This window comes from Patella vulgata, chromosome 9, assembly GCF_932274485.2.
Source record: "Patella vulgata chromosome 9, xgPatVulg1.2, whole genome shotgun sequence".
In the NCBI taxonomy this organism is placed as follows: Eukaryota; Metazoa; Mollusca; class Gastropoda; family Patellidae; genus Patella; species Patella vulgata.
The window spans coordinates 7961453-7981743 of record NC_065887.2 but is presented as its reverse complement, the minus strand read 5'-3'; the positions used below and the strand labels follow the sequence as shown (position 1 = coordinate 7981743).

Below are 20291 nucleotides of genomic sequence, written 5' to 3'. Positions count from 1 at the left end.
TGGATCCTGTTGGAGTATGTATCTAAACATACAGTGAGACAGTCATAGAATGTTATTACACTATACTTAAAGTAAGTTGAGTGACATTTTACACCATTTTACAAGGAACTGATTCCAAGGAACATGTTTATTCGATCTGCGTATGTTTCTAAACAGTAAGCCTTTTCTAGAATGTTATTACACTGTACTTGAAGTAAGCTGACAGAGATGTTACACCATTTTATAAGGAACTGATTACAAGAAACTGATTCCAAGGAACAAGTTTATTTGATCTGCGTATGTTTCTGAACAGTAAGCCTATTCTAGAATGTTGTTACACTGTACTTGAAGTAAGCTGACGGAGATGTTCCACCAGGGGAACAAGTTTACTGAATCTTGAGTTTATATCTAAACGATGAGTCTAATTTAGAATTTTATTATGATAAACATTAGCAAAGAAATCTACTTGTAGATGAGGCCTGCTGATTTGGAATCAGTCTGCCAGGAATATTTCAGAAAATTGATAGGATATGATGCTTGGGATTAGGTTTTATATACTTGTGTATATCCATGTGTGCCAGGAATATTTGTACTGAATTATCAGGTTTACAGGAAGCAAATCTATTTGTGAGGTAAGCTGATCAGTAAATTATCAAACTCTTACTTTGTTTATATTTCCTTTTTTAATCATGCCAGGAACAGTTCCGAGAACAGAACGGTTAAATTTTGAGTAGTGTAAACTTAAGTGTTCCGTTCTGGAATCGAGTTATATTTGGATCACTGAAGTGAATAGTTTCTGAACATGTTTTAATTTTGTGATAGAATAAATGTATATATAGCTACATGTATATTATACTTATAAATCAAGTTCAGACCTGATCATAATATAATATTCATGCAGGACTCAGGAGCTAGAATAGAATAGATTTTAATGTTTTAACATTTGATTAATTGATTTTAAAATAATTGATAGAATTAATAAAAAGATTCATTATGGTTAGTAGATTTTTTCGTATAGAAGAAACTTTATGGAGTAAGAAACGTAACAAGGTGATATGATGTGTACTGGAAACCACACAAACATCCATCTTCATTAGCCCAGTCGGAGCAGAACAGTAGGACGTTAAAACCTATTTCATTTCATTTCCAAACAAACATAATAATAGGACATGAAATAGAGTTTAATGTCCTACTGTTCTGCTCCGACAGGGCTATTGAAGATGTGTGCTATGAGAGAAATTTTGCCTAGACAGTGGCGATAAGGCCTTCTCTTTATCAAATTCTAACTGCAAATGGATCTTTTGCATGCACACCAATATGTACACAGACCCTTTGTCCTACACCACTGACAAAGGGAAACCACGTTAGAACATAATAATATGAACAAATTTAAAACAGACATAGTTGCAAGAACATAATTAATTGGAATACAAAAGCTCCTATAAGCATTTTAATTATACATTTTTGTTCAACATAACTATTAGCAGACTAAGAGTTATAAATCTGTTGAATAGTCTTAGAAATATTTGAGCAACTTTTTTTCTTTTTTTTTTTATAGACAATATTTTTATTCAGATTGGGGAACAGCCTATGTAAAACCCCTCTCCCTAAATAATTTATATGCTGTATAATATTTTAGCTACTTTAATACTTGAACAACTTTAATTTAAAAAGTATGATAAGGAATCGATTAACAGACCTGAATTAAATTAATGGTCTGGCTGTGTGAAGGGGATTATAGAATGTTTTAAAAGTTGAGAACAAAGGTAAAATGTCTTTAATGAGCAGAAGAGACATGGCAGACGGGTATGACTGGAATGACTGGACAATGTCTTGATTGTTTACTCCATGTGGTGTCCATTCAGGGGTCGTAGGTCAGGGGGCACTTCAATTTGACCTTAATTTATCACTTTACACTGGGTGTAACTTGAAACTCTGGGTTCACTTATTAAATTCTCCAGACAGCCGAATTCAGTAGCCATTTTGTGTTTGGGTTGTAATCTTAACAGTTGATGATGTGAAAATGAAGGAGATATTTTGAGGTATGAAAAAAGTCACATTTTACAAATGAATCATTGAATTACCAAACTGTTGAGTTTGACCCATCAGTGAATTGTCTAACAGTTGGGCAAGATACATTACTGAATTGCCTAACTGTTGAGCTAGATGCATCATTGAATTGTTAACTAGAAAGACTTATTTGTCAACAGTTGTAATTACACCAGTATCTCAGCTGTATCATAGATACTGGCATGTTTTCTTTCACATAGAAATAGTAGCACTCACACCAAATGCTGATTATTTTATTGTAATATTATGCTAAGATTTATTTGAATGCCACTTCAACTTCAACTTCAACTTCAACTTTTGTATTTGCATATTACGTCCATTAAGAACATTATACAAAAACATACACATACATCAATATACATGCATACAAAAATATATTTTACATGGAATAATATATTGGAATAACATGATATAATGAAATGAAAATATTATGAGATATATACATGTACCATTGGGATGATACAATGAAAATATAGCAATCAAAGTATAACAATGAAATGAAAATATGAAGTATAACCTGGTACATACATGTATAATGATCAAATAGACTAAGCAGGTGCCCCCCCTTTCCTTAAAAGCATGATGTGTATACATTGCCAATTTGTTTGAAATGGTCAATGCTTGGACCATAGGCATAGGAGCCGAGGGGTGGGGTTGAGAGCACAACCATATTTCCGTTTTTCGGGGCACAATCATCAGAGAATGAGACAATATATCATAGAAATATAATTGTTTAATTCTAAAATGAAATCGCTCACGGTTTACGTTTTGAATATAATAATGTTTAACACCTCACGTAATAACATTTGTGGAAAACTCGTTTTAGTTAATGATTGATTCATTCATTCTGAAAATTCGGGTGACAAAGAAAATTTCTGGGCAAATAGCCCAGCCGCCTCCGCTACAACTGAGATTGACCCCCTACGCCAATGGGTTGAACCTTTTTGTTGCATTTTTAATACAAAGAATCTCCTTCATATTATCAATTTATGTCTTTCGAAAAAAAAAATACCCTGTGAAAGTGGCCAGATGGTATATTCAACTATATTTAATGTCTAGTAATATACGAGCAATTAAGCCTTAACCTATGCCAGTCCCAAAATCCAATAGTCCTGAATATGCCTATTTGACCAGCATATTGATGTTGGAGTTCAGATGCTCTATAAATTCATCACTTTACATTTTTACAATTTGTATAATTTTACATTATGTATAATATTATATACTTGACACTTAGGTAATATATGGTCTAGAGTGAGACATTAAGTAATATATTGATACTGCACTTAAGTGTGGTTATATATGGTCTAGAGTGAGACATTAAGTAATATATTGATACTTATATTGATACTGCACTTATGACTTATGTGTGGTTATATATGGTCTAGAGTGAGACATAAAGTAATATATTGAAACTGGCCTTATGACTTATGTGTAGTTATAAGGTCTAGAGAGTGTAACATTAAGTAATATATTGATACTGCACTTATGTTTAGTGTGGTTATATGGTCTAGAGTGAGACATAAAGTAATGTATTGATACTGCACTTATGTTAAGTGTGGTTATATATGGTCTAGAGTGAGACGTTAAGTAATGTATTGATACTGCACTTAAGTGTGGTTGTATATGTTCTAGAGTGAGACATTAAGTAATGTATTGATACTGCATTTACATGTATGTTAAGTGTAATTATATATATGTTCTAGAGTGAGACACTAAGTATAATATAAATAATATATTTGCACTTAAAATACAGTCACTGTCTGTCCTACATGTGCATTTCACTGAAATCGTTGTGCAAGTCCAATATATGGTTGAGTACAGACAAAACCCAACACATGCAGTCCAATATTTCATCGAGTATAAATAATGTATTTGAAATAATGGTACACGAACATCAAAGGATGACCCTATAGTATATACTTCAGTCCCATCTATCAACAAATTTGGGTGGTCATCCCACTTCAAGATTTTTATCAGATACTTGTGACATATTTCAATCTCTATGGAGAGATTAGAATCCACAGAATATTAAATATAAATTTATGGACCTCGACATATTTGCTAACATGAATGTAACTGAGGTCTCACTGCCCTAACATGGAAATGAACTACCAGTAAGTGAATAAGTTGCTGACGCACTAACAAGGAGATTTGAAAGGTGTTGGCTGAGAAAAGGTCTGGCAAGGACAAGCACCTACCTAGTCATTCGTATGAAAAAAAACCCGAAGTTCTGTGTACATATTGGCATGCACATAAAAGAACCCTTGACAAATGGGGGGGGGGGGGATGGCCGAATGGTTAGCACGCGTGCGCTGTATCATACGGTCTGTCATTGAGTCAACTGGCGGGGTTTCGATTCCCCGGTTGTACGTGGCAAGGAGTAGGGTTGCTTGTCCAACCTTGTGGGTTTTCTCCGGGTCCTCCGGTTTCCTCCCACTGCTAAAGACCCCTACGCGCAAGCGAATTATTGAAATAAAATTGAACCATGTGTTAGTCCCGAAATGACCTAGTTTGTGTCGGGTGGACGTTAAACCCCATTTCTCTCTCCCTCCCTTGACAAATGGAATTTGAAATAGACCACTGTCTGGGCAAAACTTCCTTTATTGCACACGTCTTCATTACTTCGGATGGACCAAAAAAAGTAAGATATTAAACCAAGTTTCATTTACTTTTTAATTGGTCACATGCTGCACTACGGGATACACATTTATCCTTTTAAACGTAATAAAATGGTGATTTATGACATGTCGGCACCAATCGGGTTATATTGTGCCAATCAATCCATGATCTGGAGACGAAAGGGAGGTAATTCAATCAGATAAATGTTATAATAATAACGTAGATATTGATTAGTGTATGATATAACAATTAGCACCAACCGGGTTATAAACACAAGCTGATTAAAATACAGATCTATATTTCGTTTAGTTTTTTTATACTTTCGATGGCCTACACTACATGAAGATCTGACCGGTTGTAGCGATAGGTCGCATCAGAGGTCATTCGAGCGTCTATTCACCCTATGACGTCAGACATTTGATTAACCAACCAGCATTGATGTTACTAGTGGATTACCCACAGTTCTGTGCAAAACATGCTTAAAGCTCGTCGTAACAGACCGTTTCATTGGCTAATAGTTCACACTATTCAGAACACGATAATGATAACAACTCTTTCAGATCCTAGTAAAGACAATTTAAAACGAAATTTTGAAATATAGAAACGAAACGAAATAGGTAGGATCAGGTCGCATTATTCACGAAAACTTAAACTGAGATAAAATCAAAATTTTAACAAATACTGCAATTCGATTGGCTGACCAGTAAAATCAATTTGCATATATCCAATGAAGTTGCAGTATTTCTTAAAATTTCGATTTTATCTTAGTTTAAGTTTTCGTGAATAAGGGCCCTGTGTTTTAATCAGATTGCTATAAACAGTGATTGGAGTCAGGGGTGGGGGCAGGTTATTCAGTCAGATAAATGTTATAATAATAACGTAGATATTGATTGGTAATTCAGTCAGATAAATGTTATAATAATAACGTAGATAATGATTGGTAATTCAGTTGGATAAATGTTATAATAATAACGTAGATAATGATTAGTGTATAATATAACAATAAACACCGACTGGAATATAAACAATGATTGAAGACTAAGGGGGGTAATTCAGTTGGATAAATAAAGATAAGTGAGGAACATGATAAAGGTGTATAATATAGGTATAGGTTGTATATAATTACCTGGGCTACCTGTAGCTCGTTATATCTATGTTACACCTATAAATTATATACCTGTTTGGGGGGTCAATAACCTTAAAATCACCTAGTTACACAGTGCACAGTGAATTTGATACGCACTACAGTCAAACTGTGCAACGATGCATAAAAGAAATATATTGCACTAGACTGTCAAAAGTTAAAGTAGCATCATTCTTATTAATTTATTTGGGGGTCACGGTGGCTAAGTGGGTAAGACTCTGGCTCGCTAGCCTGGAGGTCGGGTGTTCAATCCGTCCGTGATGCAGGACGGAGGGCCTGACAAGGTCAGTTGTCTAGTCGTTCGGATGGGATGAAAAACCAAGGTCCTGTGTACATACTGGCGTGCACGTAAAAGATCCCTTGGCAGATGGAATTCGATATAAGAGTAGGCCAGAGCGCCGCTGCCCAGGCAAAATTTCCCTCATAGCACACTGTATGGCGTATGCCCGTCTTCATTAGCCCAGTTTAGGAGCAGAACAGTTGGACGTTAAACCCCATTTCATTTCATTTTCATTTCATTCTTATTAATTTATTTAATCCAATACCATCCAGTATTGAAATTAAAATCTATATGTGTCTGTACGTGGGTGGGTGTTTGCCCATCTTGCTTCGTTGCCATGATCCACCCCCGCATAATATGTGGTATTTGGGTCCCGGTATAATCACGCAGCCGCTCTCTACCCTTACATATGACCTGGTGAATATTTTAAATCTTCGAATTTGGGCCCGGGGCAAATTTGGGCTCTGTGTGCGAATTCGGGCCCCAGGCATAGGCAAGTTTTCTATTGTATGGCCGGCTACAAACTTGTTGAATCTTACAAGAGAGTGAGAGAGAGAGAAATGTGGTGTAACGTCCACTTGACACAGACTAGGTCATTTCAGGACTAACATATGGTTTAATTTTATTTCAATAATTTGCTTGCGTGTAGGGGTCTTTAGCAGTGGAAGGAAACCAGAGGACCCAGAGAAAACCCATGAGGCTGGACAGGCAACCCTACTCCTTGTCACGTACAACCGGAGATTTGAAACCATGCCAGTTGACTCAATGACAGGCCTTATGATACAGTGTGCACATGCTAACCATTCGGCCATACAACCTCCCTGAATCTTACAAACCTCCACATTTCTCAAATACAATGTTTGAAAACTCTAATTCTTTTATTAGTTGGTCAACCTGCAAGAGAATTTTTGAAATCAAACTAAACCATATGTTAGCTGCAAATACTGTCCGCAAAATTTAATGAAATGAGCAGACACTAAGCAATCTGAAAATGGCAATCATAAACTGAACGTTTCTGACAGTCACTGTCATCAAAGGTTATAGTTAATTATGTATGCAAATATGCTACTACTTAATTGGAACAAAGTTTCTTTGTGGGAGAGTTGCAGGGGACAGCAATAAAAAAATGTACACATTGCGTAAAAAAAAAGCAAAAACTAATTTCCTGACCAAACAGTTTCTATCTTGTTATTTAAACATACATTATACAAGAGGTAAATCTGTCTATTGCAGGTCTTTCTTTAGGCCTGAAATGTTATCTAAATTATTAATTAGACATTAATTAACATATCCAGACCATAATCAACTCTAGATGGCATCGCTAGCCTGCGATCTTTTGTGGATTATGAGCCGATTTACTGCATAACATTCCTACACGATTTAACGATTAAGTTGATAATCGAGACTATGCTGTTTATCGTACTGACTTTAGTAATGATGATCAAGGCTAGCCAGAAATTTCAACCGCTTAGTTCTCGGTTCATAGTGGATCAATTTAAATGAAATTTTCAGCAAATTGCCTTTACATTATCTAATTTTTAACTATTATAGTGAGAAATGCCAACTTGTTATCGAATCTCCCATAATGTATCTTTAACTATGTTCATTATTTACATATGGGACAGTTGCCAGGTAACAATAAAAAAATAACAATTAACTGACCACAAGCTTGGTTTTTTTCTTGCTTGCTTTTAAAATATTTATTTACGTAATACTTCTTGTCTTGCTGTGAACTAAGCTACCTGTAGATATTAAACTAATCTTTTATGTCTTCCTTTGAATCTTGTGGTATACGAAGATTTATCTCATAGTTTGGGTTGTTAGGTGATCTTTAAGTGATTTTAATCGCAAGATTTACACAGAGCTGAAAAAATTGATACCGTGGGGGTCTCATATATAAACATAACCATCAAGTAGAGGTGACAGGTGTGCTTAGGATTATTAAATGGATACCAAGATTTAGATATCATATCGATCTAATTGTTTTAAAATCAGAAAAACTTCCATATTGGTCGGTCGCATATTGTGGATTTTAATTCTCTGTATCAGAGTGTAACTAATTTTGATTGGAACATTTGACTTGTATGCCTTGAGTGAGGCAAACTTTAATTTGAATTCTCACAAATTTTTATGTTTTAAAATCCTACAAGTACAACTTTGTCGGTCGTATTATATACCCGTAATGTGAGTTTTAAATCTCTGTGTCAGAGCTTAAGACATTTTGACTTTTATGCCTTACTTGAAGTTAAATTTTTAAAAATTGGACAAACTTTGATTAAGATAAATTCGTACAATTTTTTTATGTTATTCGTCATATAGTATACAGAAAAAATTCGCAAAGCAGCAAATGTGACCAGACAGTGTTAAGACTAAAGTGGTTTAATCCCAGAAATGTATGTTGGCATCAACTTTAACTACTGACAATTTCAGTAACAGGTTATTTTGTCACAGTTTCATAAGGTATCATGGATTAAAGATTTGATGTGTGAAAATTCTGATATGATAAAAATTTTATGTGGGTGGTATTAGTACCCAGGTTGTCAGTCTTGGATTAAAGATGTGGAATTTGTCATATCGACCTGCTCAACGACCATATTATTCATGTAAGTAGTGTTCGAATTGGATAATATTCAATATTGTAGGCCCTATTTAAGATGTAAAATTGAACAACTTGGTTGGTTGTATTTAATACTGTAGATTTTGTGGTGGTTGGATGGCTGAATGGTTAGTGTGCGCGCTGTATCATAAAGTCTGTCATTGAGTCGACTGGCCTGGTTTCGAATCCCCGGTTGTACGTGACAAGGAGTAGGGTCGCCTTGTCCAACTTCGTGGGTTTTCTCCGGGTCCTCCTCTTTCCTCCACTGCTAAAGACCCCTTTGCTCAAGCGAATTATTGAAATAAAATTAAACCATATTTTAGTCCTGAAATGACCTAGTTTGTGTCGAGTGGACGTTAAACCCCATTTCTCTCTCTCTCTCTCAAGGCTAGCGAACCAGTGTTCTACCCTCATAGCCACCGTGACTCACGATGCAGAAGAGTTAGATGTTAAACCCTATTTCATTTCATGCACGGTTTTTGTTGCAGACTGGCAGAAGATAAATTAATTTATGAAAGCACCGTGAAACATAAGGTCTTTATTACCTGTTAATCAAAATTTATTGAGTTGCACCTTTGAATATAATTTGTATTGATTGCTTTAATCTATAACATATAATTAAGGTAATAAGATTGCCCAGGTATTTCTTGGATAGATTTGCTAATTACATGCTGGTCATGAATTATTTTCACCTGATAATTTTACTATGTTTTACCTGATGAAAACCATGTTGATTATGACGGGTAGAAATGAGATTAATCAGTATTCAGCAGACGTACTTCCTACTCCGGTATTACTTTGATTAATACAATCAACTAAATTACCTGTTCATTAAAGATAAATTATGGGAGATTAGATAAAAAGCTAGTAGCTCTCACTATAATAGTTATAAACTAGATAATGTAAAGGGAATTTGCTGAAAATTTCAGTAAAATTGATCCACTCTGCATCGAGAATTTAGCGATTGAATTTTGGGTCTAGCCTCGATCATCATTACTAAAGTCGGTACAATGAAAAACATAGTCTCGATAATCCATTTTTTGATTTACCGGTAATTATCAATGAGCGTTGAACAGCAGATCGGGTTCTAATCCAGTAAATATTGCAGGCTAGCAATGACATCAAGAGTTGATTATGGCCTGGATAAGTTAATTAATGTCTATAAATTAATAATTTAGATAACATTTCAGGCCTAAAGAAAGACCTGCAAATTGGCAGATTTAGCTCTTGCATAATGTATGTTGAAATACAGGTAGAAAAATGATCAAAATATAAAATATTATCCAAACTGCAAAATAAGTTTGTGGTGGGCCTGGATCAGGGCTCTGCTCATTTCATTCATGTTTGAGAGAAAAGGTAGTTATTTTACACCTTAGATTGCATTAACAATAGGGTAAGAGATAAGAAATAACCAACCATTGTTTGAAAGCATAAACCAGTGAATAGTAGAATTGTCTACCAGTACTATATTGTTGTAAAGTTGAACCATTGTTTAAAAGCATAAACCAGTGAATAGTAGAATTGTTTACCAGTACTTTAAATAATAAAACCGTCTAGCTACAGGCCCCAGACTAATTATATATCTTTATCTAAACTGTAATACATTGTTTTATTTTTGTTCACAATTAAAAACTACAGTCTTATTTTTTTAAGTAAGCTTGGTCTTGTAATCCCTTCTTTGATTCTATAAAAATATTGTTCTGGTCTGGTAGTAATGATATGTCAAAAGTTGTTGAAAGTCTAGCTCTTGGAGAATACATATCCATATTTTTCTTCCTATTGTATTAAAAACTGAATTAAAGGGACATTGTTAAAAGATATAATCTTTGAATGGCATTTAGCGATAATATGGATAACAATCTCTATATTATATACACAGGACATTTCAACAAGATTTCACTAGTCCTTATCAAGCATACCAATTATCCATAAAACTGTGTTATGTTAATAGATGTTTTCTTGATGGCTTTATTTGTTTATGGATGGACGAATGTTAGAGTGTGTGCGTTGTATAATAAATTCTGTCATTGAGTCAACTGGTGTGGTTTCGATTCCCAGGTTGTAGGTGACAAAGAGTAGCCTAGGGTCACCTGGCCAACCTTGCAGGTTTTCTCCAGGTCCTCTGGTTTCCTCCCACTGCTAAAGACTGCCCCAACGTATAAGTGAATAATTGAAATAAAATTGAACCATGTGTTAGTCCTGAAATGACCTAGTTTTTGTTGAGTGAACTTAAACCCTCTCTCTCTAATTCCATTCTATACTATTTCTAAGTTGTTTGTCAGAAGGTGTAATAAGGTGACAGGGACCAGCTAGTCTCTGTGTTCTATAAAAATAACAAACGCTATTGTACTTATTTTTTTATATGTTACCTGTTAATTATTACAGGTGTGTTAATGTTTCTATAGCAGGTATTAATTACCTAGGCTCCAGGTGTACACACATACACACACTGATATAACAAAACAGGTAATAGGTCTGCAGGGGTCACAGGTCAGCAGGGGTCACCACAAACTCATTATGTTAGGGGTGCTAAAATGTTCCATTTGTTCCTGGAATATTTTATGATGACCTTGTGAAAATTTAAATCACTTTTTAAGCTTTACTAAATTTAAATGTGGTTGCTGATGTAAGAACAGGATTATTAATGGAAATTTTATTTGTATGAATTGAAAAATTTTGGTTAGTTATTTAAAAAGAGATTATCAATTGAATATGTATAAGAAATTATATTTTGGGAGTTGGGGTGGGCGAATTCGGTATAAATTGTAAACTTCTGGGTAATATTTTGAAACGAGTTGTGTGCAGTGGTTTTGTGATCCCCAGGGCCAGCTCCTTGAATGTACAACCTGAGCAAGTATTGGGCCTAGTACGAGACATGTGACAAGAAGGTATTTTAAATATGTCACCGCAGATGAAATAAATTTTTTATTCAATTATACAGCTTATACAATGAAGTTTACAGTGATAATTTAAAATTTTGAAATTTTTTGAAAAATGCCCATTACCTCCAACCTTAAATGGGTGACAGGGGGAGGGGTGGGGGTCCCCTACTCCCCCCCCCCCCCATCACTATTTATAACATAGATTTTATTGAAAAAATCTGGTTGTATCGTTAATCAAGGTAACACACATCGGGTCAAACAAATTTGATATTTAATTCTACCTGCATCAAATAGGTTTACCTTTTATAAGTAAAATAATGGGGAGTGATAGGTGTAGGGGGGAGGGGAGGCCTAACTGCACATGACTATAATTTCCAATGGGGATTGTTAAATTGTTAATATGGGAGGAGTGAGAAGGAGGGACTTGTATTATATATTAACCCTTTGGCACTTGAGGGGGGTGGGGGTGGTATCATGTTTCGGGCAGTCTAAGGAGTCAGAGTAGTTTGGGGTGGTCTAAGTGCTAACAGGTTAAGGGTTAGAGTTAGGGATCAATCCAATAGGGAGTATATTCTATAAGCCCATATAACGGTATATATATATACAATCTGAACTCTATAATATGTTATATAAATGTATATTGTTCAATAATCAGCTTCATTATCGCAACAACAAGATTATTACTCTACTCTTAGGCCACCTTAAATACATACATTGATTTACATAATACTACTCAACAAGTGGATATTAAATAAAGCTATTTCACACACACTACTCAACAAGTTCACATACAGATAAGCAAATAATGGGCATTTATATGGCTGTGAAACCTAAAGAAATATTAGGAATATTTTCTCCTGTTTTTTTATAGTTTTCCAAGTGCATTTGAGAATTATTTTCTGATGAAAAATGCCAGAAAATATTTAAGAAAGAGTTCAGCAAAATTTAAAGACTAGAACTCCTTGCAAGTGTTAGCAATTATATAGTTTGTGTCGAGTGGATGTTAAACCCCATTTCCACCTCTCTCTCTCTCTCTCTTAAAGGAATATCAGTGCAGAAATGGTTAGATTCCATAATGCATTCTCAGACTTAAGTTAAGAATTTACTCAACCTTCGATCACTGTTTATGAGAAATATCTTTGATCCTTAACCACAAATAAATGAACATAGTTTCTTATTGATGTATTTGATACATTAAAACAACAAAAGTTTTATAAAGGGCTATATTTTAGTTAAAATAAGGTGAACAATTTTGAGTAAATTCTTAACTTATGTCTTAGAATGTTTTGTGAAACCGGGGCCAGTATTTACAAAGATATGATGAATTGAAAATCTCATCCATCTATGATGCTACCCGGCCATGTTATTTGAAGTGAACCTAATTGATGGGTCTGTTTTAGATCTGATTGAATCAAAGCCATTGGTATTTTGATATTTGGTGGTGGAGTGGGTCTGAGGCATGCACTTAAGATCATAAGGTTTGTCATTGGCTGGTTTCGATTTCAAGCTTGTACATGATATAGTTTGTGTGTGTATCTCCCTCCCACCCCCCTCTCTCCCTCCCTCCCACCCCCTCTCTCCCACCCCATCTCTCTCTCCCTCCCTGCCACTCCCCCTCTCTCTCTCTCCCTCCCACCCCCCTCTCTCTCTCTCTCTCCCTCTCTCTTTCTCTCTCCAGTTTCTAAAGGCCTCTAATAGATTATGTATAAATACAAGCTAGTTTTAAAAAGTGTGTTATCAATTTGGTTGGGAATGTTTTTGTTGTGGCCTAAATAAGTAAAACAATGGAGTGATTGAGTATTATCTCATCAATTGGTCTAGAACCTATATATCTTTTAACAACCCAGTGTTAAGTGGTTTAGTTAGGAGATTATTGGTTGGTGGAAATCTTTCAACTAATCTCAGTTTGTCAAATCCAGATCTTTCTTGATATATCTGTACATTAGTGAGTTGTTTGTTGAACGGCAAACATCACCAGAGATAACTTGTCTGCGATATCACCGTTGGTGGAAGCGGATGTTAAACACAAATAGAAGAAAAAAAAGGTTGTTTATTGAAGGGTAGACATCACTAAAGATAATTTGTTGTCTCTTTTATAGTTTGTTTTCTTATTGTAACAGATGATTTGGGAGATCAGGAGCTTAAAAAGAAACTTTTTGTTTAAAAGGAATTTAAAGATCTATGATGTTTCTGAATGTTAGTTAATAGAACTGAAGTGTCGAAACTAGTAAAGTACCAAAGTTTTTAATGATATCAGCCAGAAGTGTTTAGGATATACATAGTTATCATACTATATTTCTCGCCTTGATATGTTATTTTTTTAAGAAACTTGGCAGATTAAAGTCGTATTATAACCATCTAGAGCCAATTGCTGGCCAGTTTTCATAGTATTGTATAGAACTGATCTAAACAATTGAAGGTGTACGGACATCGTTTCACATGAACAAATCTAGCTGTGAATGGAACGAATCCAGAAACTGGAATGGACGAAATGAATAAACAGTGAATTGAAGGAATATCAAGAAAGTTAGTTAAATTGACATAAAATGGATACTATGATAGTTTGATAAGTGTAGACCTGGTTTTGAACTTGAACTGTTGGTTTTGTTTTTGCGCTGGTTTTAAACTGTGGTATCTGCACAATTGAATAAAGTTATAGAAGATTGTTAATGACCAAACTGCTTTATGTTGTTTTGAGCTGGTTTTCAACTGCTACATCTGGATTTGAGCTGCCGTATCTTGAAGATAGAATAAAGTGATAGAAGATTGTTAATAACCAAACGTCATGAAAGATGACCACTAGTGAATAGAATTGTTTCAACTGACCGATTCTTAGCTATAGTCCGATCTCGTTGAGCTCTGGAGTGTTTTTGTCTCTGGAGATTGTAATGACAGATGTGACAATCTGAAGACTACTTCACGAGATGAAAATGATCACAAGAGTCTGTCTAAGGAGTATTGTTTCTAAGACCAGAAGTTTGTCCATGAATAATTAAGCTGATAATTGTCACTGGATATTCAAGGATTATTTCTGACTGGGTAATCTGATCATCAGGTGGACAAAGAACGAATATTTTCTCTATTCAAGGACAAATTTTTATTAAATGGCTATAAAATTTTAACAAGTTGTTGGTCAAGTAAAGGAAAGAATTAAAAGAGTTAACAGTTTCAGTTATTAAAAATACTGACATTAAAAGAATATATTCTAAGCTTTAATTCTGATGATCATGTTTACGATCAATTAAATAAAAAACATTTAATTTGAAGGATTGCTGACAATCAATAAATAACAGTAAATCAAGATGGAGACAGGTTTTATGAGTTTACGACCAGAAATGAGTTTTGACAGCCATGATGAGGATGATGGACAGGTTGTAATCTCATCAGGGGAGGTACATCGTGTTCAGTTCTGTTTAGACATGATACAACAATGTGCTGGACAAGGTTAGTGTTCTAAACATGGTTCGGTTTGGGAATCATAAACTTTAGATTATTTACTTGATTTGATATTTGTTGTTTATTTCTTGCAATGTCTGTAGTTTTATACTTTAAGTGGCATTTAGTAACTGGGCAGATAAATAAACTATAAATATACTTATGGAAAACAACTACCGTAGCTGTTTTCCATAAGCTTGTATGTTTATAGTAAAATTGTTTATAGTTTTGTTTTAACTGCAGGTTTATCTTGTCAGATTTATTTTGTGTGTAGTGCTGTCCCCTCTGGTCTTACTATTAGAGAAGGCAGGGAAGTCATGTTGATTCAGTAAGGAAGTGAAATGAAATGGGGTTTAACGTCCTACTCCGGCTGGGTTAATGAAGACGGGCATACTCCATACAGTGTGCTATAATGGAAATTTTACTCTGACAGCACCGGTTTGACTTACTCTTATATCAAATTCCAACTGTCAAGGAATCTTTTATGTGCATGCCTATGTGTACACGAGAACTTTTTTTTGGTCCAAACTATACATAGTTCCTTGTCAGGCCAGACCGTCTGTCTTTATTAGTGCATTTGGTGCAGAAATGTGGTACATTAAGGCTCATTTCATTTCATTTCATTTAAAATGTATTCGATTATTTTTATGAAATATCTCGCAAGAAGTTTGCCAAACTGTAAAAAAAATGCTTACTCATATTTTGATTATAAATATATACAAGCAACTGAAGGATTCTTAAACGTTATAGCCCGTTTTTAAGACAGCATTTAACTTTTATGACCTCTTCGGTCGGAGGTTAGAGTTAACTACGCATGGGTAGCTTCATATTCTTTATTTGGTTCTCGCACGCTTTCGATAACATATTGGCACTGTCTGACCCCGATATTTTCACAGGAATGTAACTTACTGCATACTGCGCATGCTCAAAGCAAGCTGGAGCGGGGTTTTTAAGCCAACCCGTTCAGACATCTAAGATGAACTAGTTTAAAATAAAAAGCCATCTCAAAGACAGGTCGCGAGCTGGATTTTTTAAACTGGTTTATTTGCCCCACATTTGCGTTCAGACGCTTAAGTTAAACTGGTTTAACAGGTTTTAAACCAGTTCAACTTAAGCATCTGAACGGGCTATTACATACACTTCCAAAACTATATGGAGCCATTTTATGGAACCATTCCACAAACTGTTCTCAGTCCTCACGAATTGGGTTCCCTCACTTGGTGTAAATAGGGTTTAATGTTCCAGATCGGGTGTTGTCAGCCAAACATTCCCAATTTTAACTTTAGATTGAAGATAAAGGGCGATGTTCTGTAGATTCCTGGTTGTATATTTAGTGTAATTAAAGGAAAGTTATAGAGTCTGGTTTTATGATTAGGGAGATTAGTCAGAGCAGACCAATGTAGCACTTGTTATCATGCCACATCCTTGATAAGACTTAATGAACCATAATTATTTCTAGTAGACATTTAACATATGATTCCTCTTATCAAGCATACCAGTACCTAAAACCATCGGCCATTTATATTCCTAATGGTGTGTTTAACAGTTCAATGTACCAGATTATTAAACCAAAACATAAACCCTATGTACACATGGCTGTGATAAGCGTTCCATTCCATTCTCGGAACTGTTCTAGGCTGCAGTAAAATTAGAGAGAATGCAAATTTATATTGCTATACAAACTGGCACACTAAAGTTAATTTCAGTCGACCCAGAGTATGCTATACCCGGTAGAAAATGAATTTCTGCGAAAAATGTTACATTCGATTTGTCAAAACTTTTTTATTTTCCTTATTTTGATTTTAAGCGTTGACCTTTTTAATTCATGATTTATTTGTACAGAAAAAAATCGTTCTGCTTTGTTATTAAATAGTTGAAATGATATCTGGACCAATGAAAATAGTTTTCTAGTTTAACTACCGACCGGTACTTGTTCCCTGCCTTCCAACAATTAAATTGGGTTTGTCCATCTGTTTGTCTGTCCTTCAAACTGTTTGATGGCCGAATGGTTAGCGTGTGCGCACTGTATCACAAGGTCTGTCATTGAGTCAATTGGCGTGGTTTCGATTCCCTGGTTGTACGTGACAAGGAGTAGAGTCGACTGTCCAACCGTGTGAGTTTTCTCCGGGACCTCCCTTTTCCTCCCACTGCTAAAGACCCCTACGAGCAAGCGAATTATTGAAATAAAATTAAACCATGTGTTAGTCCCAAAATGACCTAGTTGTGTTGAGTGGATGTGAAACCCATATCTCTATCTCTTTCTTTATATTAGGTGAATGTCCTGAGTGATTGGTCGATGCTCTTTGATTAAATAAATTTGATTCTAATTTTGTGAGCGTGATGAACATTGGCGTATAGTTTCACTATATCAAAACCTTGACTAAGTTTGAACATAAGCATTTTCGGCTTGGGCTAAGTAGAGATAAGCAGATTGATTTCCTCTGGTAACCTCCCACTGCTAAAGACCCCTACATGCAAGAGAATTATTGAAATAAAATTGAACCATGTGTTAGTCCCGAAATGACCTGGTCTCTCGCTCCATCTCTCTACCCAATGCTTTACAAAAGAGATAAATGTAATTTAATCAATTTGTCATTTCTTTATTTTGGAATTGAGGTGGAGGACATTTTTGGCTTGGTGAGATAATGTTTATAAGAGTAGGAATTTATCTAACTAAATATTTGACATTTTGTTGACAAAATAAATATTAACCACAAACAAAATGGTGTAGAATAATTTATAAATTGTTGACATAGTTGTAGGAGATGAGTTGTGATGTATGTACTTGCATATCATCTCATGTATAATTATATAGATGGTTATTGTCTACTGAGTGGGTGGGTGTACCTTACTTTATATTGAATGTGAGAAATTATACCGAGATGTAATGGTGAGGTTACTATTTTATTTCGAGCTAATGAATAAGACTGATTGTTCTTCAACCAAGTGCTGGCTTTAAAGGGGAAGACCAGTGATTTTCAACAGGGTTTCCATAAATTTTAAAAAAAATTTTTTGGGCTAAACGTTGGCGTGAGAATAAAATACAGCGTGAAACTTGTGCCAAATCTGTATACGCTTACCATAGTGACCAACGAGCAAGGTAAACCAATTACATCTCTTCCGGTTTTATTAAAAAAAAAAATTAATTACTCGCTTACAAAAATATATTTGCTTGTATTACAGGGGGATTATTTTTAAATGTTTGTTCAAAATTTATGGAAACTTTGTTGAAAATCGTTGGTCTTCCCCTTTAAGCTAATTGGAGTAGTAGTCCCATTCTAGGGTACAATAATCTACTCCAGATTTGTCAAGTAAAAGTGCTTTCAAACGTAAGTATTTTTCTTATCAATTCTTGGGAAAGGTCATGTGACCATTTGTAGTTGATTGTGGTATCGCAAACCAAATTTTATTTGGCAATATGTTAACATAAATTATTATCCACATTAAATGTATTTGAATACAGCCTGGAACACATGTTTTTGAATTTACATTGGTATAAGAGGTTTTTTGTATTTGATGCTAGTATACACTGTAACCTGGGTATCATTTAATCTTGTGTATCTAGCACTAATTTCTTTCACATTCGTTTAATATCAAATCTTTGTTTAAAAATTCTAAAAATTGTTTAAAATCACCAAAAATGATCTAATTTGTAAAAATCATTTAAAATCACCAAAAATCATCTAATTTGTACTTTTGTCCAGTTTAAAGCTGACCATTCAATTTTGATAATGAGTGTCCAATTTACAAGTGTTTAATTTCTCAATCATTGTTAAAAAATAAACAACCCAATTGATTATGATGTATAATGATTAATTTTTGAACAGTGATCAGGAAATTAAATACTTGTAAATTGGACACTTATTATCAACATTAATCAGTCAGCTTTAAACTGGACACATGTACAAATTAAACGATTTATGGTGATTTTAAACGATTTTTACGAATTTTTAAACAAAGATTTGATATTAAACGAATGTGAAAGAAATTAGTGCTAGATACACAACATTAAATGATACCCAGGTTACAGTGATAGCTGGAGTATGTTGATATTTGATTGTCAACCAGTATGGGTGTTAACCTGAAACTTTTCACTATAATTAAAATACTAGACATACCAACTATAGTGTATCTATATTGTATTCACAATAAACATTGACGTACAATATATCCCAAGTTATTATCTCCGTATCTGGCCTTGTTATATTCTTCTTCTAATTGAGGGGAATGTTTGAGGGGTCTGGATGGCTCACTAATTGAGGGAAATATCTTCTAAAGTTCTAGTGAGGGGTTTGGGTGGTCGAATAGTTCAACATGTGCATGTTAGATCACAACGCCTGTCATTGGATCAAGTGGTAGGATTTAGATTCACTGTTTGTATGTGACGAGTTGGGTCACCTGTCAAACTTACGGGTTTTCTCCTGGTCATCCAGCGTCCTACCACTGCTAAAGATCCGTACATAGAAGCGAATGAGTGAAATAAAATTTGTGTATTTTGTAGTAATGAGAATGATTTAGAGTTTAATGTTTTGTGGAGACATAGGGTTATTTTTATAGGCCCACATGGAAATGTGGACGTATATTGCCGTCTTGAAAACATATTGGGGCTGGGTGTTGGGTGGCCGAATGGATAACACGTTAGATCAGACAGTCTGTCATTGAGTCTAGTGATGTGGTTTCGATTCCCTGCTTGTACGTGACAAGGAATATGGTTGCCTGTCCAACCTTGTCGGTCTTTTCCACGTCCTCCATTTCTCTCACATATGTTAGTCCCGAAATGACATAGTTTGTGTTGAGTGGATGTTAAACCTCTCTCTCTCTCTCTCTCTCTCTCTCTCTCTCTTTAATTACATATGTATACTTTAGTGCACAATTAGATATATATATATAAGATGGAGGGGGGTAAAAGTGTGTATATCATAAGCAGGTAAACGTGATAATAACTTGTATAGTCGTAGATACATTGTATCTTACCTGTTGTGATTCACGTGGTTTAGTTAACTTGTATAGGCGTAGATATTGTATCTTATACTGTTGTGGCATTCACACGGTTCAGTCAACTCATACATTCTTAGTAAGTGTGAGAAAAACTCTATTAATTAGTTCACAGGATGTTGCATCAATAAATTGAGCCGTTGAGTGTTTTTTTAGCATTTTGAATTCTTGGTAAGAGTGAATATTTACGTTCTTGTTGTTGTCTACATTATTATCCCCCCCTCCGGGACTGTACAGCGGTGTGGACGCTCACATACGGATGGAACTTGGCTATGTTGTTTATTGCCG

At 34.9% G+C, this 20291-nt stretch overlaps 1 protein-coding gene across 8 annotated transcripts in view; it reads left to right on the top strand.

Moving 5' to 3' along the window:
• The window catches only part of LOC126831682 (uncharacterized), a 99360-nt gene that overhangs the window by 65715 nt on the left and 13354 nt on the right, over positions 1-20291 (top strand). The window contains exon 1 of one of the 8 annotated variants that reach the window (XM_050562317.2): positions 424-611. The exons of 6 other annotated variants lie outside the window; for them this stretch is intronic. Coding sequence is in view for 1 of the 2 variants with exons in the window: in XM_050562316.2 (XP_050418273.2) it covers positions 14891-15017 (127 nt within the window). In the remaining variant the exon portion in view is untranslated. Of the gene's footprint in view, positions 1-423; positions 612-14879; positions 15018-20291 lie in introns of those variants that run through there. One more of the 8 variants, XM_050562316.2, reaches the window with a different exon arrangement.